We start from the raw sequence: 23,456 nt of genomic DNA on the forward strand, positions 1-23,456 counted from the left end.
ATTTTCCATAAAAGAGCTATGGAAAATAATCCTTCAGAGGGCAGTGAAATTAAGAATGTAATCTGTTTTCTGCAAACCAGAAACTGCTTGAGTTTAAGAATTTCAAAGTTTTCCCAATATTTGACTTAGACATGACCTGAATGGGAGTATTAACTCATGTGGAAATGAAAAAAGTGTGGTTTTATGATTGATTTGTTTTCACTAAGTTTGCCATCATCATCGTCATCATGAAGTGGCGTGGGTTCTGTAGTGGTGTATATCAAGACAACATAAGTAGAGCATGGTGGTAAGCACCCCGTTTATGATTAGTCTGCACTGATCATAAAAGTTCTTCAAGCTTAACTGCCTGGGAGTCAAATACCTGCTTACCCTGAAGGTTCTTGGGCAATTGCAAGCCATGGAGTCTGACTCTTAAAAACCTCCTCAGCGGTGTCCCATGACCTACAGGTGCTGGCCTGGTGCTTGAATGGAAAACACCCTTCCCTTTGCAGGCACTGGCCTTTTCTAGCAGTCATTTTCATGTGCCAGGGGAGGTTGGACATCAGGAGGGGTTGTCAAGAATTGGAATGGACCCAGGGAGGTGGTGGAGGGACATCGTTAGTGGTATTCAAGAAATGACTGGACGTGACCACAGGTGATGCTATGTGAAGCAGATGAAAACCTCTTGTTCGTTACAAAAATAGAAATTGTGGTTAAGTGCCTGTTTGATTCATGTAGCTTGCACAATAGCTTGCACAATTTTTTTTGCTTGAATAATCGTGTGATAATCATAAGATTTTAAGTAAGTTTTATAGAAGAAAAGGCGAAGCTTTTTACTAAATATGGAATCAGGTTAAAGGACATAACCGAGGAAGACAACCAAGACCTTCATCATCGACCACCAGGAGGCGAGAGAAGACCCCCTAGCAACAATCAACGCAGGCGCAGAATACTTCAAGATGACATAGAAGTCCGGAAGCATTAAGAACTTAAAAAGGGGGGGTCCTTGGGGATGAGGGTGCGGCAGTTGGTGGAGCGGAGACTCCCCTGCCGTCCAGCGCTGAAGCTTTTGCTTATGCTGTATGCCCTGAATTAATAAATTCAAATTGGAAATTTCACTCCTTTTGAGTCCATTCATAACAAATTGGTGCCGTGACTCGGATACGGGAGTTGAATTGGATAAGTTGTTCCAGAGAGGGAGGCGCCCCACCTAACCTAATTAGGTGGCCCCTCTGGACGACCTCCACCTCCCCATCCGACGAACCTAAACTATACTCATAAGCAAAAGGGAGACACCGGTGAACCCCTTAATCTTCTGTGCACAGGGTCCGGACGAAGACGCAGGACGCGTGAGTATTTGCGAATTGGGATCCCGGAGTGCGGGGGCACTCCGGAGGAACGGGATCTGTCCGGTTGGGGTTGGGATCCCGGAGTGCGGTGATGTGATGTGTGAATGAGAGGAGGACTGGTAGCCAGATCTTCCAAGTGATTGCGGACCTTCCAGTAGTGCGGTTCCCGCAGACCCGTGAGGGCTCGAGCCACGAAAGAGGGGAAGCGAAAGATACGTGTGTGTAAGAAGGCACTCCGGAAGAATGGGACAGGGGAAGAGTAAGCTCCCCCCCATTCCAAGGGACAGCCCTTTGGGATACTTGCTTAGTAACTGGAAACACCTCCCAGGAACTGAAAGCAAAGATAGGGCTAAAATGATACACTATTGTGTAGAAGTTTGGGGCGGGAAGGAAATTTCTAAGAATGTATATTGGCCTATCTTCGGATCATCGCAAGATTGGGTAAGACAGACATTAAATATTTGGGTAAACTCTAAAGAACATACCTCGCTAGAAGAAAGCGAGTATGCAGAAATCTGGGTGTCTAGACCAGAAGTATACATCTTTAAGTTAACTGAGGAAAATAGGGAACTAAATAAGAAAAAGGAGAAGAAGGGAAAAGGAGATGAAATTATAATAGTACCCCCTCCTTATGTCCCACCCCCACCTCCTCCAGTGCTAAATGCACCGGTGCCCCCATCTCAAAGTAATGATAGTGATTCGGACCAACCAGATTACAGGGGTCCAATCACCAGGAGTCGAACTAAGGAACAACAGACGGGGCTTTTTCCCTTAAGGGAAATGCCGATGGGGGGTCCACAGGCAGGAATAAGATTTATTTCAGTTCCCCTGAGTTCGACTGATGTTCGAGAATTTAAAAAGGAAATGGGACATTTACTAGAAGATCCTTTAGGAGTAGCTGATAAGGTAGATCAATTTTTGGGTCCAAACATGTATACATGAGAAGAACTCCAGTCGATTTTAACAATTTTATTTTCGGCTGAAGAACGAAATATGATTAGGAGGGAGGGAATGCGTATTTGGGATGCGCAACATGCCCAGAGTCCCGCCGCGGATACTAAGTGGCCCCTGCAAAATCCGCAATGGGATCATCAAAACCCAGCCCATCGAACGCATATGCAGGATTTAAGAACTATTATAGTCCAAGGAATTAGGGAATCAGTCCCGAGGGGCCAGAATATAGATAAGGCCTTCAACAACAGACAGAAAAGAGATGAATCACCCACAGATTGGTTAGAAAGGTTAAGACGAAACTTCCAGCTATACTCCGGTATGGATCCTAACGGACCAGCCGGACAAGCTCTTTTAAAGGTACATTTTGTTTCAAAATCATGGGAAGATATAAAAAAGAAAATACAAAAGATTGAAGATTGGCAAGACCGAGGGCTGGATGAACTTTTAAGGGAAGCACAGAAAGTGTATGTTAGGAGAGAGGATGAGAACTATCGGAAGCAAGTTAGACTGATGGTGGCAGCAACAAGTGAGAATAGGAGGAATGAAAGAGAAGAGAGGAGGTTTGGGAATCCCAGAAAGGGAGAGCCCAAAGAGACAGCAAGTCAGAGGATTTGTTTTTATTGTGGAAAAAGAGGGCATTTTAAAAAGGAATGTAGGGTGAGGATTAAAGATGAGAAGGAATTCCTGATGGATTAGAGGGGTCAGGGGCTCTATTTATTGGGGACCCGAAAAACACCTAAAGAGCCCTTGATAAAACTTAAGGTGGGTCCCCAACACCAGGAAATACCTTTCCTGGTAGATACTGGGGCCGAGAGGTCAACTATTCAGTTTTTACCAAAAGGATGTAATTTGTCTAAAGAGGTTGCAACCGTTATTGGGGCAAAAGGAGAACCATTTGAAGTAAAAATTATTAAGGGTGTAGTAATAGAAACAGATTTAAAAATAGGGATAGGGGATTTTTTGTTGGTTCCCGAATCAGAATATAATTTATTGGGTCGAGATATGATTATTGAACTAAGAATTAGGATTGATGTGGAAGAAAAAGAACTTAAAATAAAACTTTGTCCCCTGCGAGTGGAGGATGAGGCAAAAATCAATCCCGAAGTATGGTACACTCCTGAGAGTGTTGGCCAGTTAAAAATTACTCCTTTTACGGTAACTATTAAGAATCCAGATGTTCCGATTAGAATAAAACAGTACCCTTTATCTCTGGAAGGGCGGAAAGGATTAAAACCTGAAATCGATAGATTATTAGACAAAGGGCTACTGGAACCCTGCATGTCTCCTTTTAATACGCCCATTCTTCCCGTTCGGAAGCCAAATGGTACTTACCGTCTAGTGCATGATTTAAGAGAAATAAACAAACGCACAGTAGCCCGATTTCCGGTAGTGGCTAACCCATATACACTCTTGAGTAAAGTGGGGCCAGATAACTTGTGGTACAGTGTGGTAGACCTAAAGGATGCCTTTTGGGCATGTCCCCTGGCAAAGGAAAGCCGAGACTATTTTGCCTTCGAGTGGGAAGATCCAGATACTGGGCGGAGACAACAATTGAGGTGGACTGTATTACCACAGGGGTTCACGGAATCTCCTAATTTATTTGGGCAAGCTTTAGAACAAATTTTACAAGATTATCAGACAGACGCAGGAGTCACATTAGTGCAATATGTGGATGATTTGCTTTTGGCCGGAAAACAAGAAGAGGAAGTGAGAAAAGAAAGCATTAAATTATTAAATTTTCTGGGCCTAAAAGGATTAAAGGTTTCAAAGGCGAAACTACAGTTTGTAGAAGAGGAAGTCAAGTACTTAGGACATTATTTGACAAAAGGGGAAAAGAGGATTGATCCAGAAAGAATTCAGGCAATTTTGGCATTACCGATCCCCAAGAATAAGAGGCAAATTCGGCAAATTTTAGGCCTAACAGGATATTGTCGACAATGGATCGATAATTACAGTGCAAAGGCAGCCTTTTTATATCAAAAATTAACACAAGAAGGAATTTTAAAATGGAATCAGGAGGACACTGAGAAACTTCAAATACTGAAGGAGAGCCTAATGCATGCACCAGTGCTTAGTCTCCCAGACACAAACAGACCCTTTTTGTTGTTCATAAATGTAAGTGGAGGAATTGCATTCGGGGTATTAACCCAAGATTGGGCAGGAAAAAAGAAACCTATTGGGTACCTATCTAAGCTCCTAGATCCTGTAAGCAAAGGGTGGCCCACGTGTTTACAAGCAGTGGTAGGATGTGCTTTGTTAGTGGAAGAAGCACGAAAAATTACTTTTAACAGTACATTGAGGGTAATGTCTCCCCATAACATAAGGGGGGTGCTTCAGCAAAAAGCTGACAAATGGATATCTGATGCTCGACTCCTCAAATACGAAGAGATCCTAATAGAAGCCCCAAATTTAACAATTGAAACCACAGCTCTGCAAAACCCAGCTGAGTTCCTATATGGAGAATGGGGCGCAGAACCATTAGAACATGATTGCATAATTACTATAGAGGAACAAGTAAAAATAAGACCCGATTTGGAAGAGGAAGAATTAGACACAAGAGAAAAGTTATTTGTAGATGGTTCCTCAAGGGTTATAGAAGGGACAAGGAAATCAGAGTATGCTATCATTAGGGGACCTGAGTTGCAAATACTAGAGTCAGGGCCACTAGATAGATCTTGGTCGGCCCAAGCATGTGAACTATACTCCTTACTGCGCGCATTAAATTTTTTGGAAGGAAAAGAGGGAACTATCTTTACAGATTCCAAATATTGTTATGGAATAGTACATACATTTGGAAAAATATGGGAAGAAAGGGGGCTGGTCAATTCTCAAGGAAAAGATTTAGTTCACAAGAGTCTTATTGCAGAAGTTTTAAAAGCACTAAGGAAACCCCGAAGGTTGGCAGTAGTCCATCTAAAAGGGCACCAACGGGGATTAGATTTGCAGAGTAGGGGAAATAATGCAGCAGATCAAGAAGCAAAGCGAGCAGCACTACGAATCCTGACCCTGAAGAGAGACAAAGACATCGCTGATTTAAAAAGCCAAGACCAAATTATAAAATTTAGAGAAGAAGAAAAGAAAAAGCTGTTAGAAATCAGAGCAACCGAAAATTCTGAAGGGAGGTAGTTTCTACCTGATGGAAGGGAAGTATTACCGAAAGTTATGGCCTATAGATTATTAGAAAGAGTTCATCAGAAGACCCATTGGGGATCACAAGGATTAGTAGATTATTTTGCCACCAAATATATGAGTATGGGGATTTGGGACATAGCTAAACAAGTAACTAGAGGTTGCCTTTTGTGCCTACAAACAAATAGGAAAAACCTAAGGAAGTTGCCAGAAAGAGGGCGACCTTTGGCGAAAAGACCTTTTTCGCACATTCAAGTAGATTTTACTGAAAGTAGTAAGTACTGATTTCCGAAAGTAGGAAAGATAAAATATTTGTTAGTCCTGGTAGATCACCTTACTCACTTTGTAGAAGCATTCCCGACCCCGAGGGAAACTGCTAAAGTAGTTGTGAAAGCATTACTAGAAGAAATAATTCCTCGATATGGGGTCCCAGAAGTTATAGATTCAGATTGGAGACCACACTTTACATCTCAAGTAACCCAGAACCTAGCCAAGGCCCTTGGAATAAAATGGGAACAACATACTCCATGGCATCCTCAAAGTTCAGGACGAGTAGAAAGAATGAATGGAGAAATAAAAAAGCAACTAACTAAGTTAGTAATAGAAACAAAAATGTCCTGGGTAAAATGTGTCCCTTTAGCCCTATTAACTATACGGACCAGACCTAGAGTGGATATGGGGATATCTCCCTTTGAAATGCTGTATGGAATGCCATACAATTTTGAGGGACCTCAGGAGCATTCAGTTATTAATGATCAATGCATGAATAAATACTTAGCAGAATTAAACAAATTTAAAAAGACTTTGTGGAAAAAAGGGATGCTTGCACAAAAACCCCCCTTAGATTTTACCTTACACCAAGTGCAACCAGGGGATTGGGTGTTGGTCCGAAGCTGGAAAGAAAACCCCTTGATACCAAAGTGGGAAAGACCTTACCAAGTACTTATTACAACAGATGCAGCAGTCCGAACTGTTGAGAAAGGGTGGACTCACGCTAGCCGGATCAAAGGACCAGTAAAACCCCCAGACAACTAGAAGGTCTGCAGTGTCCCTGGAGAAACCACGATTAAATTAAAGCGAACTTCATGATTTGGACCATAGTCTGGGTAGGGGACAATCAATATCTTCAAGACCTCTTAACAAGAAACAGGCAATCACCGAGATATTGTAAAAGATTAGAAGACGAACTGGGAAAGCCTTACTTTAAGTCTCCTTGCCTCGAATATAAAGGACAAACCTGGGGAGGGGAGTCAGCTAGATGTGAAGAAATAAGACTCAAATGTAATTATTTAGACTGTGATTGTTACCCATTTTTATGCTTTTCTTGTAAGCTGTGTTTTAAACCGTGGTGGACTCATTGTCGGAGAGGACAGGTTCCTAGGGGCATTTGCAACCCCTGTTATACTAATGAAAGGAGACTAACTTCTACAATCCTTAATTATAAAATAGACTCGGGAGAAATAAAGCTTGGGTCAAATCAGTGGTGGGAGATTTTCTCAAAGGGTATAAACCCCGAGCGGTTCTGTTATCACTCAAGCGAACCAGCTCCCTTCATCCTAGACATTCTCGAAGTGGTGTGCAGGAGAAGTATTCCCACCATACGGTGTGATATCCCACTAATAAAAGCCAGAAACTGGGCTGCTAGTAAAAAGAAGTAGGAGCAAGAATACCAAAACTGGGCTGCTAGCCTAGAGAGAAGGTGGGGAAGAGACAATCATAATTATCCGATTCCTGAAGAATACCCCTGCTGCCGAGAAGATGGTCATCCTCGAGGCTCGCAGCAACCGAGTCGTCGAGCGAGGCAGAGAGGTAATAGACCGTGGAGACAATCGGAAGTCTCGACCCCTCCATGGGAAGTTCAGGAGATGCTGGCAGTCCTACCGCAAGATTGGTGAGCCACCACTAAGGGAAGGGGAACGGGAAAAAGAAAAGACAACAAATGAGTCCTATTCCAACCATGTGGACCACCCGGTTTGGACAAAGCTAATACTGATGTGTATAGTGATTAGGATATCCTGTGCTCAGACCCATGAACCCTTTAAATGGTCCCTAATTAGATGGGAAGATCAGAAAGTTTTAGAAACAAAAATTACTTCAGAAAAACCTAGCTTTTTGCTTACATTGTGCGACATTATACCTATGGAACCATGTTTGAATCAAAATAACTATTACTTTTGCCCAAGCTCAAATCCTGGAAAGAGTTATTGTAATTATCCTGGGCATTATTACTGTAGTTACTGGGGTTGTGAAACTATTTCTTCAGGATGGGGTAGCACTGATAAGTTTATCACCACTGGGTGGGGACCTTTCGGGTGCACGACACCAAGTCCGATTGGCGGAATAGAAACAGAAGAAAGCATAGAAGACAGTAACTGTGATCACATTTACATCAATATTACCAATCCTGATGATTCTGTGTGGTTACTAGGGAAGATGTGGGGGGCTAGACTTTACGAGCCAAGAAGAAGAGACAGAGGGGGACATTTCCTGATAAAGAAGAGTCCTATACCCAATGACCCACCAGAAGCTGTGGGACCAAATCGAGTGATAAATAATAAGATGGTTACAGAACAGGAAGATGATTTCAGCATTGATGTAAATTTTACACTTCCAACCCCTACATCCAGTTCACTAGGAATGGGAGATGACAATTTGTGGAAAATTTTGCAAGCCACATTTAAAGTACTGAACGAAACCCACCCAAATTTGACATCAGACTGTTGGCTATGCTACACACTCAAACCCCCTTTTTATGAGGCAATAAGAATCACGGCAAAAGCTAAGAGAATAAATGGCACCAACCCTGCAAGATGCCTGTAGAAGAAAGAGAATACTCAGAGAGGAATAACTTTAGCAAAAGTCACAGGGAAGGGGAGATGTGTAGGACAAGTACCCCCAGAAAAACATCATCTGTGTGCTGAGTATGAGAAACTTAGAGATTTAGCAAAGCCAGCACAATGGCTACTCCCGGCAATAAACACAAAATGGGTTTGCAATACTTTAGGAGTCACTCCTTGTATAAATATAGAAAAATTTAACAGGACCAGTGAATTCTGTGTTCAAGTGTTAATCGTGCCCAAGATAACTTACCACTCACCCGACTACGTTTATGATCAATATCAGGGGCCAGGACATCACTTAGTAAAAAAGGAAGTCTTCACTACTCTCACGGTAGCCATGTTATTGGGAGTCAGAGTAATTGGAACAGGAACAGGAGTAGCCTCATTAGTACAACAACATAAAGGGTTTCAGGAACTTAGACTATCCGTAGATGAAGATTTGAAGAGAATCGAAGAATCCATAAGAGATCTTACAGAATCCTTAGATTCCCTGGCAGAAGTAGCATTACAAAATAGGCGAGGACTAAACCTTCTATTCTTACAACAAAGAGAGCTATGCATGGCTTTACGAGAAGAATGTTGCTCATACGTCAACAAGAGTGGGGTCATCCGAGACTCAATGGCAAAACTTAGAGAAGGGATAGAACAGAAGAAAAAAGAAAGAGAGGCTCAACGGAGCTGGTATGAAGCTTGGTTCAATTACTCCCCCTGGCTTACTACTTTGTTGTCAACTATTGCAAGACCAGTAATATTGTTAATGTTAAGACTTACGTTTAGACCTTGCCTTTTTAATAAAATAGTGAATATTGTTAAAGGGAGGCTAGAAGCAGCTCGCCTTATGGTGATACGCTCAGAATACAAAAATTTGCGAGAAGCCGAAGGAGGAGAATACTTAGAACTAAGTCGATACGCATTAGCTAGGTTTGACGAACAAGAAGATAAAAGAGAAAGGGGGGATTGAAGCAGATGAAAACCTCTTGTTCGTTACAAAAATAGAAATTGTGGTTAAGTGCCTGTTTGATTCATGTAGCTTGCACAATAGCTTGCACAATTTTTTTTGCTTGCATAATCACGTGATAATCATAAGATTTTAAGTAAGTTTTATAGAAGAAAAGGCGAAGCTTTTTACTAAATATGGAATCAGGTTAAAGGACATAACCGAGGAAGACAACCAAGACCTTCATCATCGACCACCAGGAGGCGAGAGAAGACCCCCTAGCAACAATCAACGCAGGCGCAGAATACTTCAAGATGACATAGAAGTCCGGAAGCATTAAGAACTTAAAAAGGGGGGGTCCTTGGGGATGAGGGTGCGGCAGTTGGTGGAGCGGAGACTCCCCTGCCGTCCAGCGCTGAAGCTTTTGCTTATGCTGTATGCCCTGAATTAATAAATTCAAATTGGAAATTTCACTCCTTTTGAGTCCATTCATAACACTATGGTCTAGTTGATGTGGTAGTATTTGTCAAAGGTTGGACTCAATGATATTTGAGATCTTTTCCAATCAAAATTATTTGGAGATTCTATATGTATTTTCTTTGTGGCTGCCATGGCCTCCACATGAAAGATGTATGTGCATAAAGATGTCGTTTTGGCTCCTGTGCTCATATACCTAAGGCTGAGAGAAGACAAGGAGGTGTGAACCCGTTAATGTGGTCCCTTCTCAGCCATCTCTTCTCGAGGCTGAACAGGCTTAGGCCTTTCGCTTGGCCTCTCCTCCTAAGAGTGGCGCTTCAATTGCCCTCATAGCCTGCCACTGAACCCGCTCTAGGAGCTCAGTGTCCCTCCTGTACTCAGGAGCCAAGACCTGGACGCAGGACTCCAGAGCTGCCTCACCAAGGCTGAGCGCAAGGGCTGGATCACCTCCCTCGACCTGCTGGCAGTGCTCTTCCCACTGCACACCTTTGGGCTTCTTGGCTACAGGGCACGGCTAGCTCGAGGGAAACACGCACGCCGGGAAATGCACGGTCAATGTTTGGCTTTTTTTATTGACAAAACTTTGCAATTTCCCAGGGAGGTTCGGTCCTGACCTCAGACCGGAGCCCACCCCACCCCGGCCGTCGCTTCACTCCCGCGGGAGGTGGGCGGCGCGTGCGCCAGCGGCCGCCATGGCGGGACTGCTGCTGCGGGCCGGCCGTGCCTCGTCCCTGCGGGGATCGCTGTCACCGCTGAGGGCGGCCCGGGCGCTCCTGGGTAAGGGAATGGCCGCGGGTAGCTCAGAGCAGAAGGGTTGCCAGTCGGAGGGGGAGAGGATATTTGTCGGTGCCGACTGTGACGGCACCCGTGCGGCTCTCGTGCAGCTGCGGATGGCACCCTTTCCTCCCCTTCTGCGCCATCGCCGTCGGGAAGGGCCGGGGCGCGGCTTTCTGGTGGGAACGGGCATCTTAAACTCGATTCCCTTCGCACGGTGTTCCTGACAGGCGTCTCCTCCCCGTCCCCGCCTGGCTCGCTGGGAGGGGGGGGGGGGGGGGGGGGGGGGGGGGGGGAAGGGGGGGAGGGGGGGGGGGAAGGGGGGGAGGGGGGAGGGCGGGCTCGGTGACTGTGCGCAGGGCAGGGCAGCTGCTTTCCTAGGTGTGTTTGGTTGGCTCTAAGCTCTTGCCTCGGTGGGTTTTGAGGAGCTGGGAATCGTGCGCCAGCGCTTGATCGGGTGTGAAACGTGCCTGCCTGTAAAGCTTCGTCAGGCACTTGAAAAGCTTTGCTGGCGTCCAGTTCTGAGTGAGCTCGGCCTCTGACCAGTCCCGCAGTGTCCCTTCTTGATGTGTCAGAAGACTCGTGCTTATCTGAGCTGTTGAGTTTATTCAGTGCCTTTAATTGGACAGGTGAATCTCATCTAAGGTTGCTCAATGAGTAAAACTTAATTGCTACTACGGGTAGTAGTAGCACATTTTGTAGCTGCATAAAAGCTTGAATACAGTGGGATTTTGTTGCTGTGTTGTTCTCCCTTTCTCTGTGTTTGTAATAGTAATATTATCAGAGTATCTGTTTATTTGAGTGTGTCTTTAGGTGCCCTGGGACCAGGCCAAGCAGCAGTTCCTGCTGGAATATGAATGGTTGCATGAAACCAAGTGTGGGACGGAGTTGAGTCAATTACCTGTCACAGCAGCATTAATCTGCTACTGTTGGGAGTAGGGAGATCTCAGTGCAGGAATATTCCCAGAGTTCAGGGAACTTCTTTGGCTTCGATGTTTAATGTAACACTGGTCTCAATCACAGTTTCTGGTGTTCATAAAAGTTCACAGTGACTTCAATATTAAGAGAATTCCATAGATACCATCAGGCAAGGGTCCTGTGGTCTTCCTGTAGCTATCAGCTTCTGTCTGTAACTTGCTTTTATAAACACTAATACCTGCCTTGCACCCTTCAGAAATGCTGCTCTGCTCTTACTAAGGTCTTTCCTAAAATCAGGAGGAGAAATTACTGGGTAGCTGCTGATGGTTTTTTTTTGTCCGAAGAGAAATCTGAGAGGGTGACGGCACTGTGCTTGCTTTAGGGTTAGCTGCGGTGGTTGCTTTAGGGGTTTGCATTATTCAGGTTGGAATTGCTGCTGGTGCTTCCATTAACTTGTTAAATGGAAGAATAGTTTGCGAAATAGCTTAGACAGTGGTTGTGTCTTGTAGCTGCAGTTGGAACCCTGCCCAATGTCAAAGTAATTTGAGGACACCTTCAGGGTGCTGCAGCATGGAAGACAAGTGGCTTCAGAGATGGCTATCAGGGCTTAAGGGCGAGAAAAATATTCCCAGTTATTTTTCTAATAAATTTAGCACTTCTTGGTTCATCTCCTCTTATTGGCACTTGCACTCTACTGGCCCTGAATAAGTGACTGGCTCAGTGAGAGACACACACAAATCAAAAGCCACAGTGTGGATGCATCTGAATACCTTTCCTGTGGAAGTCATTCCCGTTTATAAACAACTCATGCCTCAGTAGGTTAAAGAATAACCTCATTGTTTGAGGAGCAGTATTATGGTTTTAATCTATAGTTCAAATGATGCCATTTCTGTTGGACTGTAGATAAGTTCTGAATGCTAGCTGCACCCTGTATTTGTTATGTATCCACACTTACTCATGCGCATCCAAGTTTAACAACAAGCTAATGAATGTAATCTCTCTGATTGTGACAGAACTCAAGGCTGCAGGACAGTTAAGTGGTGTGATACTGTGGGGGCTTGGGTTTTGTACTATTTATCCACCGCTGGCATTTTATTTTTGGGTTGCATCATTTCTGTGCCTCCCTGTTGAAAAGCCAGTGATGTTCTAATCTAAGAATTAAGAGTGTCAAAGTCTTACAAGACTTGACCAAGATTTCAGTTTAACAAATTATCTTGCTGAGTTGGATAATAGAGTGGATTAAGTCTCATTAACAGCTCGCTATGAATTACTTGTCCTCACCTGCAGTAGAGGTACAACTGACTGCTAAAGTTAGATTAAATCCTGTAGCAGCTGTTGAGATTCATCAGAATTATTAATTAGTTAGCATTCCTGTGTTCATTTCCTTGTTTGATGTTATTTATTTCATTTGGTTTAAACAATGCTAATGTTGTTTTACGCTCATCATGATGAAAAAGGCACAAGATTCTTTCCCAGTTCTTGATAATGAACTTGCCCCTATCGTGTGGATCCAGGGCTTTGATAAAGGTGCAGTTTTATCCTTCAGTTTTAATTCTAATGAAAAATTTGTCACCTCATGTACTTGTAAACTTCCATTGCACAGAGTACACTAGTCTCTAAATTATGCTTTTTGAAAATAAAAGTTTAAACTAAGCGAATAGTAAATGGGAAGATTTTTTTGTGAAACGAGTAAATATGTTCAAGATGGTATGAAACATGGTGACTGATGAAGTCTAGGAAGCCTGAGAGTTTGTTTTCAGTCAACCACTTTGCTAATTGCTGAGTGAACTATTTACATGGTTGGTGTTTAATGATTTGAGAATGAATCACAATAAACTGTCCTTCAGGTTCATCAGTACTTGTCAGTCATTAAAGAACATAGGAGATGCTTTTTTCATCTCTCTTGTGCCAAAATACCTTATTTTCACAAAATGTGTCCATATTTGCCAAACCCTGGGTTTATAAAAACTTGTGTTTCTGCCAAGGTTATCATGATTGTACTAAATAGCTCCTCTTACTAGTTTGCAGGCTGAAGTCATCAGTCAGCTTTCTCACTCGACCAGATCGACCAAATATTGCTTATCAGAAACTAAAAGGAAGAAATCCAGGGGTTATTTTCCTTCCAGGCTTCAATTCAAATATGAATGGTCAGAAAGCAACTGCCCTTGAAGATTTCTGCAAATCATTAGGTCATGCCTTCATCAGGTACATAGAAGAGTATTGGTCTTGAGAAAATGAAACTAGTCTCATGAGTTGTGGGAAGGGGTTTTAACATAAATACATTAACTTTGGCATTTGGATTGGGATGCTCCCTGTGCTAAGGGAGCTTGTATACAAGATAAGACATCTTTCTTCTGTTTCCAAATGTAGGATTTCTGTTAGTGGAGAGACTGAGGTAAATCAGGGGAAGGTATTCTGAAAGTAACTCAGAAAATTCTCTACTTTTCTGTAGTATAACCAGTGCTACCTATTACAATCAGGCTGTAGGCGCAAAAATTAAAAATTAAGGACCTGGAGTTCTGGTTTTTTAAGTTACCACTATAAGCACTGTCCTTACGTGCCAAGTCTGATTAAGTTACTCTGTGGCTTCTGTGGGTTTAGAAGAACATGCCCCTGCTTGATGATGCTGTCCTTTGATAGACGAGATTGTATGCTGTCTGTCTGAATGTGTCATAAGTCATTGTGTTTGGGTTCAGTGTTTGAAAGAGTTTGGACATTTTAAAACTACCTTTAAAATTCAAGTGTCTGATGGGGTTTTTTTGTCTGTAAGGGAATTTTTTTGCCTATTCTTGTAAATTATGATGTTCTATCAAATGATAGAGAATGCTACATTGCATAACTTAGTTGTGTTTGTTGTATTGAAACTGTTTTTGTGTGACTTCTGGTCCTAGTGATAAATAGGACCAAGTAAGAAAATACTCACTGTGGTATCTTGTTCCCTGCTGATACAGTACTATTTATTTAGTGTCTGTGTTGCTGTAGACAGTACTATGACTTTTGTGTTGATGGTTATTTTTTCAGATTTGACTATACGGGATGTGGAAGTTCAGATGGTAAATTTGAAGAGTGTACAATTGGGAAGTGGAGAAAAGATGTTCTGTCTATACTGGATGAACTTACAGATGGACCACAGGTTATATCTTATTTTTAAATATAGAATGCTGTTTTTCTCTCAGGGTAGAACCTTCATCAAAAATATGTCATAGTAGCTCTGGTCAGCAGTAGCTTTTGCTGCATGGCTGACACCTGCTCACTTCCAAGCTGAATCATTTGAGAGGTCACATTCATAGGAGCTCTTTTGCAGGCAGGTAGGTCACAAAATCATGGAAGCATGGGTTGGCAGGACCTCCTGAAGGCTGTTTATTAGAATCTCCTACTCAGAGCAGGGCCGTTGTCCTAGAGAGTCTGAGAAAGCCTCATGGTGGAGGTGCCACTTGACAGGTGACATGGAATTGTTTCTGCGCAGTGCAGCCCTGTTAATGAGAAAGTGTGTCACTGTACCATTCTGATGCATTAATTAAAGTATTTGCAAGAAGATTACAAGATATCCATATGATCAAATAGCTTTAAATAAGCAGGAGAAGCATCATTGGATTTCTTCAGTTACTTTAGAAATTGCTGTGAGAAACTTGGAATCTCCTGCAACTTAGATATACCTAGTATTGTGTTTAAACAAATTTTGTATTATGAATTGCTTTTGTTTACTTCTTTCGCTGCACTGAGTCTTTACCATGTGCATATATCTTGAGAAGGAAACATAGAAGTATGCATATGATACTGAATTATTTCAACTCTCATTTTGTTTACAGTGTTTCAGTCTCAGACAGCAATAACCAGCCATGCCACACAGAATAATAAATACCAGATCTTGTGGTGCTTACTCAGGCAAAATTTCCATTGGAGGTGACTGCAGTTCTGCCTGGGTAAGGACAGCAGGATTATGCCCAAGGTTTATATAGTTAAACCAAGTGAAAACGGATATTTTGTGCAAGAAGAAAAAAATCTATTAGCCATTTCCTGTAGAACACTGTATTTTCTTCTCTTTTTTAAATTTTGTTTTCCAGATTCTCGTGGGGTCCAGCATGGGTGGATGGCTGATGCTTCATGCTGCAATAGCACGTCCAGATAAAGTAGCTGCTCTGGTTGGAGTTGCTGTAGCAGCAGATCACGTTGTAACAACTTTTAAGAGGCTTCCTATTGAGGTAAATGTTGATGGTTGGCTTTAGTTCAGTCTAAAAATCTTACCAAGAATTTAAGAAATTATGTTATTTAAACTGTACTTTTCCTGCAAATTTTAGGGTAAGTTTTCTGTGTTTGATTAATGTAAGCTTACAGTATTAAATAGCTTAAGAGACTAGTGTGAGCACTAGCCAGAATGTACTTATATTATTGTGGTTTAGAGGATGTGAAGTCAGATCCCTGCTGTTTGCAGTCCATTAGATTTCAGTTTTGAATATCTTATATTTGCATTGGAATTGGATCCTTGTGCTTAGAAGGATGGAGAAGTAGCCACTGAAGTAGTTGAGGTTTCACTGGATGAGATGCGTATGACACAGGTGTGCATAGAAAGGAAATTCTTCAGATTAGTGTGTTTTTAAAGACTGTAAGGTTTAGGTAGTGGGAACTGCCTTTTTGAGATTCTTCCTTGATGGTAATAATGTCTAGTCTTTAGGAAAGTAAATGTGTTACATGGCAATAAATAATGTGTGCCTTATAAAAATATTTTCCCAATTTGTTTGGGTTTTTTCTAAGGTACTTTGTAGTGTCAGTATTACTATTTAGGACTCAGAATCTGAAAATACTTAACAATCTGGAAATATAGTGTTTAGAGATACCTACTGTGGCAAAGACTGAAAAGACTGACCACTGGACAATGTTTTTTCCCTAGGATTCTCCCTTGTTTGAGGATCAGTGAACTGATTGAAGCCAAGGAGATTTACTGTTCATGGTGGCTGTACATATTTTTCTTTTCTGATAGATTCTGGCTAAGGAACTTGTTTTCATTGGTGAATTTTAACTAGATTAATTTGCAGGAGAGGTTTGGAGAGCAGCTTTTGTGACATGGTAGGGGATTTGTCCTCTCAGATGCTGTGAGGAGAACAGGAATACACCCGTGATAATAAAAATCAACAAGGTGAAATTTTGTGCTTGGGGGAGTCTTACTGCTTTTAGAACAGAAATAAGATGAGGTACTCTTAAGTACTCCTAATGTCTTTTGTCTGTTCTTTGCTCTCTTTTTATATAGGCACAAAAAGAAATAGAAGAAAAGGGTGAATGGAAGTATCAAACAAAGCAAAATGAGGAAGGATATTACTCCTTGACCTATGACTTTATCAGAGAAGCAGAAAATCACTGTGTGCTGAATAGTCCTATTCCTGTGACATGTCCCATACGCCTTATCCATGGCATGAAGGATGGGGATGTCCCTTGGGAGATCTCTATGCAAGTTGCTAACCGTGTTTTGAGCAAGGACGTGGATGTTATCCTCCGCAAAATTGGCCAGCATCGGATGAGTGACAAGGAGGATACAAAGCTCCTTGTGAATACTGTTGATGATCTAATTGACAAGCTGTCAACAGTAGCATAAGCTGAAGAGTAGCATTAGTGCATGAACTCTAAACCTGACTCTTTTCCTTGAGTAACAGAAGCCTTGTTCTTACCCAGATGGTGGCAGGCCTGTGACTGTCACAGCAGGAACTGAGCTTTATCTGCTATTTCCTTACCTCTGTTTCGTAAATACAGGAATTGTATTCTTGCTGCATTTGCACACAGTCCAAAGTGTGAAGGAGTGCTGCTATTGTGCTCAGAACCTCTCCTTCACCATTTTACCCATTTTTTTCACAAATTTCCTACAATTTTGTACTGACATGTTGATTACTTTTTGTTGCTATTGGCCTGTACAGTAAAACTTTATTTTCATCTTTGACACCTGTTACTGTCCTTCCGCTGTAACACCATTGTATCTTATGTCTAAACCATCTGTGCAAGGCAGACTACAGCTTGAGTGTTTACTGAAGTTAGTTATTAGAATAGTGAGTACCATGAAACACAATAAACAGATTTCAGATAAATGGTTATTTAGTTCTGAAATGCTATTAAACAGTGGAAAGCACACCCTGACGGTGTGCTTGAGGTACTACATAGGGAAGAATTTGACTTTGAAGAAAGCAGGGCCTCAAAGCCTTAAGAGCTCTTTATCTGTGCTTATCAGGAGGATGTGTGTGATCTTCTCCAGGCTGCCATTTGTCATTCATTTGTGGGCCTACTGTTAAGGAAACAATAAATAATCTTGGTGTAGACTGAAACTGGATCAGTAAGATGACTTTAATAGTAACTTCTTCAGAGTAGGGAGTACAGTGCCACAGAGCACTGTTGCCTCTTTCCCATGACTTGAGAGCTGTGGATTGCTTGGTGCACAGTGACTTTCTTCAGCTGCATGAGTCCAGCCCTGAGAAGTTGTAAATGGAACTTGATAGTTGAATAAGTCTTAAAATGTAAATCCATGGAATTTATTAGGAAATGGATTTAATTGCAAATATGACTGTTACCTGGGTTTTGTATAGAAATACAGTACCATTAGTACACTTGAGAGAGAGGCTAGAAATAGTTCAGGCTTAATGTATAACATCAGTCAAAAGCATATAATTGTTTCTGGGTTTATTATTTGAAGTAGTAAATGGCATCACTATTGTTACCTTAAAACACTAGAGCTGCTGGAGGTAAGGTATTTCTAGAGAGTTTGTAATTTTCAGTTTTAGCTATGTCAGTAGAAGTGTGCTGAACAGGGCTTTGCCAAGGTAGTGGATTTTAATTTAAAAAAACCACCACAAACAAATAACTAAAGTTAAAAAAACCCCCCAAAACACAGCAACAACAAAACCAAATTTTTGGATGAGTTCCTATTTAGGCTTGCAAAAAACAAGCTGTGATGAAAAAATCTGAATTTTGATATAAGAGTAGAAAAAGATGGCTCTTGTTGAGATGCAAATTTTCTACTTCAAGGGTACCAATTCCCTAACTCAGTCATAGAATGGTTTGGATTGGAAGGGGCCTTAAAGATTATCTGGTTCCAGCCATCATACCGTGGGCAGGGATATAGTCCACTAGACCAGATTGCTCAGAGCCCCATCCAACCTGGCTTTGAACACTTCCAGAGATAGGGCATCCACAGCTCTTACAAGCAACTCGTTCCAGTGCCTCACATTAAAGAATTTTTCCCTAATTATCTGATCTAAACCTATTCTCTAAGTTTGAACCCATTCTTCCCCTTGTTCTGTCACAACATGCTCTTATAAATAGTCTCTATCCAGCCCAGGATGATCTAGATTGGGATAATTTCTTGAGGAAATTAAAACATTTCATGAAATCTTATTCCCAAGTATTTCTGGCATAGACTGTTCTCCTGTTTCTATCACTATGCAATTCACTTTAGCTTTAAAACCTCTGAAATATGTTTCTAACTTTTGAGAAAGTTAATGCAAATGGCATTCCTGGAGTTGGAGCTGTGTTCATGTTTATGTCCTGTTAAGCAATTGTCATCTTTATATGTGTTTGTATGACTTGTATCTGATAATACCTAAAAAACAGATTTTGTGGGTTTTAAAGGGGCAGTCAAATCAAAATTATTTTAAAACTTCATGCCCTAAGCCATGATAGGTTTTTAAATCCAGTTTTGTCACATCTTAGATTAGTTTGGCTCATAATGGAAGAAGAGGCTGAAACAAGTGGACTGCAATAATTCCAAAGTAATTACTTTTAATTAATGCCAAGAGTTACCAGTTGTAATAGATATACTTTTTCTTCACATATATTAAAGTTATTTCAGTGACTGAAAAGTTTTGAGTTTTTTTCTTAATAGGGAGTTATACCTGTAAATATTCAATTTAGTACTTCAGACAAGGTAAAGGCTTTGTGTGCCTGCATAAACTGTAGCTGTGTATTTGTCTTGAAAGAGTTGCATTGTATTCATGCTTCATGTTAGCCTTTATTAAATAATTTATATTTTACAGGTAAGGTGTCTGTTGCAATGCCTTAGAGCAAGATAGGTGAAAGCAAATGTGAAGTGGAGCAGTTGTTTAAAGAGTTTTCAGGGGTTTTTTTTTTCCTTGTTTGCTGTTAATGTTTTCTGTTGTTGCCCCCTCCATTATTTTGCTGTAATAACATGATATGGCAGAATTCAGTGTAAAACAGGGTTGTCATAATTGTTGGGAATACAGAACTGCAGCATTGGTTGCTGAAACCACAGCATTACTGAAAAGTCCTGTTTTCATTCTCTGCTGGCTAAATGGAGATCAGTGTCAGCATTTACAGTACAGGTACCCCCAAAGTTTGTTACATATAGTCTAAATGCAAAGGCAGAGATGGTACTTTCTTCATAAAGACAATATTACAGGTAGTGTATTGAAATTCAGTGAATGCTAGTGTCATTCGCTCTGTGCTCACTTTTTGTTTTTGTAAATCTGATTTGCTTTAATATTAAGAGGTAGACCTTGTGCAGACAGACCTTTTTCTCTGACTTTGGTGTAGTAATTCCATTGATACTTTTCTTTGCAAACATAAGCATTTTCCCTGTGTTCATGCTGGAAATTACCAGAATTTTGACTATTGGCAACTTTGCATGTTCAGATGCCTGAAAGAAGGGATAGTGATAACTAGGGAGATTTACATCCTACCTCTGAGCAGCTGTTGACCTACCAGGAAGTTTTGACAATCTCAGATAATGTGGTATTCACATATTATGGTGTCATTCCAAATTGGTAGTGTTTTGTCCTCTGTGTTAATGCCTGGGGCATTGTTTTTTTCTATGTCAGTAGATGCCTACATAGTAATTATTTTCAATATTAGTAATGTTTAAAAACTAATATTTCATTACTCTGTAGAGATACTGTATTAAAATAGGATATTACACACTTGGAAAGCTCTGCATGATGCAGATTTTTAAAGTCCTTTGTAATTAATTATGTTCTGTTTTGGGTTTTTTTTTAACAGACTGCTGATTTGTTGACTAATGCTAAGCATTCTGTGAACATATAGTGTACAGTTCCTCAACAATAAGCTTGATTGGCATGAAATATTCTGTTTCTAAAGCTAACTCAACTTGTTTCCTAATAAACAAGTGCTCTTACTTTGTTTGTATTGAACTGTACTTCCACGTTTTTAGATGCATGTATTTATCTTGTTAAATATTCTACTTGTTTTGTCTCTCCTCTTGTTTGGCTTTGTATTACACACCATCTGATTTGGGGTTTTTGGTTTTGGGGGGGGGTTAACTTAATTGGTGTTAAGTGTTTCATGTAGTTTCAGTTTAGCTAAGCTGTTTTCTCTTGCATCAACACTAAATGCAAAAAAGGCAGTGTTCACAAAAAAAGCCTGGCTGGATAGGCCTTAGAAGAACCATCTCCTGCTGTTTTATTTTTATGTTAATTTTGGTTACATGCTGTCTTGGACATGCTGTTACTCAATGGGACTAAAAGATTTATGGTACCATACTTTTCATATCAAATTAAAATGTGCTTAGAGAGGAATATTCAACCGGTGACTTGTCTGCAGCTGCTCAGCTGTTGTCAGTGCTCCAGTCATGATGCAACACAGAGTTGTAACAATTTCTGAACCGGTGCTGTGGTCAGAGTTTCTACATTAGGTTTATGCTTGCGCTTTCTTTCTCCTCTGGCAGGAAAAAAATCCAAACAAGTGGGGGGGAAAATCATGTCCGGGGGAATAATGAGATTTGAACTTGTTTTCTAAGCTACTCAGTTGTGCTGTTACAAAGAGACCTACCTTACCCTTTCACATTTTTTCAGTTTTCTTAAATGCTGCAGTTATGTTATACTAAAGACTTCCAGGGAAATAGAAGAGGGCTCTGTGTTTGACCTGTCTTTGAGATGAGCAATCTCTCTGCTTTGTGTTGATGACCAAATTCATTAAGATGTGTATGAATGTAAAATTTCACCAACACTTGGTGGAAATTCATCAGCTGTGTAAGGAGTGCAGACAGAAATACCAAACATTAGTGTGCACTCTCACCCTTCTAAGTTTGTTCTCAAGCCCAGCAGGGATGAGAAAGGCAGGGGGAACTCAGCCATTACATTAAATAGCAGCCAGCTTGCTGAGCATGAGGTTTTAATGCCCCTGTCAATGGCACTTTGCTTCTACGGGAATTTTCTAAGGGAAGATTTTACTGTTGGGAAAGAGAGACAGAGATTAAGAGATTTTGGAAATGCACTGTTCATAGATTTACTGCATGTTGGTCAGTTTTTATAGCTCACATTTGCTTTGTGACTGTAGCACCTCATCTCTCTACAATATATATTTGCCTAGAACAGAAAAACGTTACAGCTTTGGTCATGTAATATGTAAATCTAAATTACAGGACTTACTGCAGTCTGGTTGTAGGCTTGACCTTGTATTTCTCTTTCAAGTCCTGCATATGTATGTTATGTGGTCCAGTGCTTCTTTTCCATTAAAGAGGAATGGGCATCCTCCTTATGATGCAGTAATTGCAGCTCACAGATAGACACATTTACAACCTGCTACAGTCTCTTGATTTGTGTCTGGCAAGGAGCTTCAGCTAGCTCTGCATTTATATTTGGAAGGAAAAGCAAATGACAATTCCTAAAACTTCCAGTCATTCGGTTCTGAAATTAAAATACATATTTGAAATCTTTCTAGGCTAGCACGTGAAAGGTTGTGTTCTTTTTGGGCCTTCTGATCTGCACCATGCTGTCTACTTGCCTCCCACTTGCAACATGAGAAGGTCACTGCTGCTTGCTGGGATGGAAGCAGGTGCTTGTATCAGTGGCAAAGGTCTGCTGAACAGTAGCATACTTAGGGGCTGGAGTGATGCAGGTGGGCTGCCCAGACTGTAGCCTGTGAAAAGCTTTCCCTGAAGCCTGCCTAGGATCAGATCTCAACCGTACAAGAATCCTCGGGTTTGGGGCTTAATTGGTTATGGCTTGCTAGCAGAAAGTGTGCCAGAATTTGCTAGTCCTTGGGACAGTATCTCTTGAAAGAGTTCCTTAGAGCAAAGCTAAATCCCTAACTGTAAGAAGCAGCATTTATGTAGTTAGAGGATTTGATCTTTTAGGGGGTTTTTGTTTGTAAATTCTGCTGTCTGTTTTGACCTATATTTCAGTGAAATAAAGATGCTACTTGCTTTCTGTTTTACTGTGAATGTACATTGCAATTCTTAATTTTCAAACCAAATAGTTCTCATGAGGTACTGTTTTAGTTGGGGAGAGATAAGCAATTGATATGAAGACTTCCGGGTTTATTTCAAAGGAGAATCCAGCACAAAACTTAAGAGGTCCTGAGAATTCAAATGCACAATTTACCTCCAAGATCATCTTGAGTACTGGGAATGCTGACAATTATATCCACAGGAATTGGTTTCCAGGGCTAAGTGGCAACTGTTTCTGCTGGCAAGCTGCTTAGAAGGTGATCAGTTGTAGCCCCAGCTCTCCATAGAGAGCAGCTGGCATGATTTTCTCAGGCATTTTCTTATGTAATCTATTTGGAATACATTGAAAGCTACTGAGTTACCCTGGGTCTACATGTGGGTAGTGAGCTAGTTAATGTCAGTTGTTGGTTTTAGCAGCATTTATTTACAGGCTTACAAAGATATTTTTCAATTTATAGGATAATATTGTGATTATCTGGGAGCATAAGGGGAGTCATGGTGCTTGCAGTCATGAAATGCTTCTTCAATTATTCAAGCTTCAGCCCTAGTTTTTAGTCATAAATTTTAGTGTTGTGTTGCCAAGAAAAATAAGAGGACAAAATCTATTAGAAGCAGTAGGTGAAGTGTTCTAATGGTAGTACCTTTGTGCTGTAAACCTGCCTCTTTCTTTCACATCATATTTCTAACCATCAGGCTTTAATCTGCCTGTGTGTGACATAAGGAACCTGAGCTTCTTCAGTTGTTCTTTAACTTGTAGACACACGTTCTTGCCATTTCTTAACTTCTGTTTTTGGTGAGATAAACTAATTTTCAGTCCTCCAGTTACTGGAATCACTATTTAAATTTACTTTACTCCTCCACTCCTTTTTATGAAGAGTAATTGCCAGAACTTGATATGATATTCCCATTGCTGTTGGTGCACC

The 23,456-nt window shown here is 41.1% G+C and overlaps 2 protein-coding genes across 2 annotated transcripts; both read left to right on the top strand.

Moving 5' to 3' along the window:
• Nucleotides 1–7: 7 nt before the first annotated feature.
• On the top strand, nucleotides 8–9,661 carry LOC132322993 (endogenous retrovirus group S71 member 1 Env polyprotein-like). Its single transcript, XM_059837773.1, has 2 exons — nucleotides 8–1,328; nucleotides 6,367–9,661. Exon 2 carries the CDS (start codon nucleotides 7,170–7,172, stop codon nucleotides 8,229–8,231), a length of 1,062 nt encoding a protein of 353 aa, XP_059693756.1. The 5' UTR covers nucleotides 8–1,328; nucleotides 6,367–7,169; the 3' UTR covers nucleotides 8,232–9,661.
• On the top strand, nucleotides 8,811–22,527 carry ABHD10 (abhydrolase domain containing 10, depalmitoylase). The gene is made up of 7 exons (XM_059870307.1): nucleotides 8,811–8,932; nucleotides 9,396–9,513; nucleotides 10,184–10,442; nucleotides 13,379–13,562; nucleotides 14,379–14,490; nucleotides 15,422–15,559; nucleotides 16,603–22,527. The coding sequence occupies exons 1-7, from the start codon at nucleotides 8,811–8,813 to the stop codon at nucleotides 16,942–16,944; spliced, it is 1,275 nt and encodes a 424-aa protein (XP_059726290.1). The 3' UTR covers nucleotides 16,945–22,527.
• The last annotated feature ends 929 nt before the right edge of the window (nucleotides 22,528–23,456 follow it).

The sequence above is a fragment of the Haemorhous mexicanus genome, chromosome 2, assembly GCF_027477595.1.
Source record: "Haemorhous mexicanus isolate bHaeMex1 chromosome 2, bHaeMex1.pri, whole genome shotgun sequence".
Taxonomy (NCBI): Eukaryota; Metazoa; Chordata; class Aves; order Passeriformes; family Fringillidae; genus Haemorhous; species Haemorhous mexicanus.

Excerpts from the sequence above, each read along its gene's own strand:
- LOC132322993 (XM_059837773.1), top strand. The coding sequence starts at position 7,170 with ATGGTCATCCTCGAGGCTCGCAGCAACCGAGTCGTCGAGCGAGGCAGA.
- ABHD10 (XM_059870307.1), top strand. The coding sequence starts at position 8,811 with ATGGCTTTACGAGAAGAATGTTGCTCATACGTCAACAAGAGTGGGGTC. Across the intron at positions 10,443-13,378 it reads GGCGGCCCGGGCGCTCCTGG|TTTGCAGGCTGAAGTCATCA; the intron begins GTAAGGGAATGG and ends TCCTCTTACTAG. Across the intron at positions 13,563-14,378 it reads TTAGGTCATGCCTTCATCAG|ATTTGACTATACGGGATGTG; the intron begins GTACATAGAAGA and ends TTATTTTTTCAG.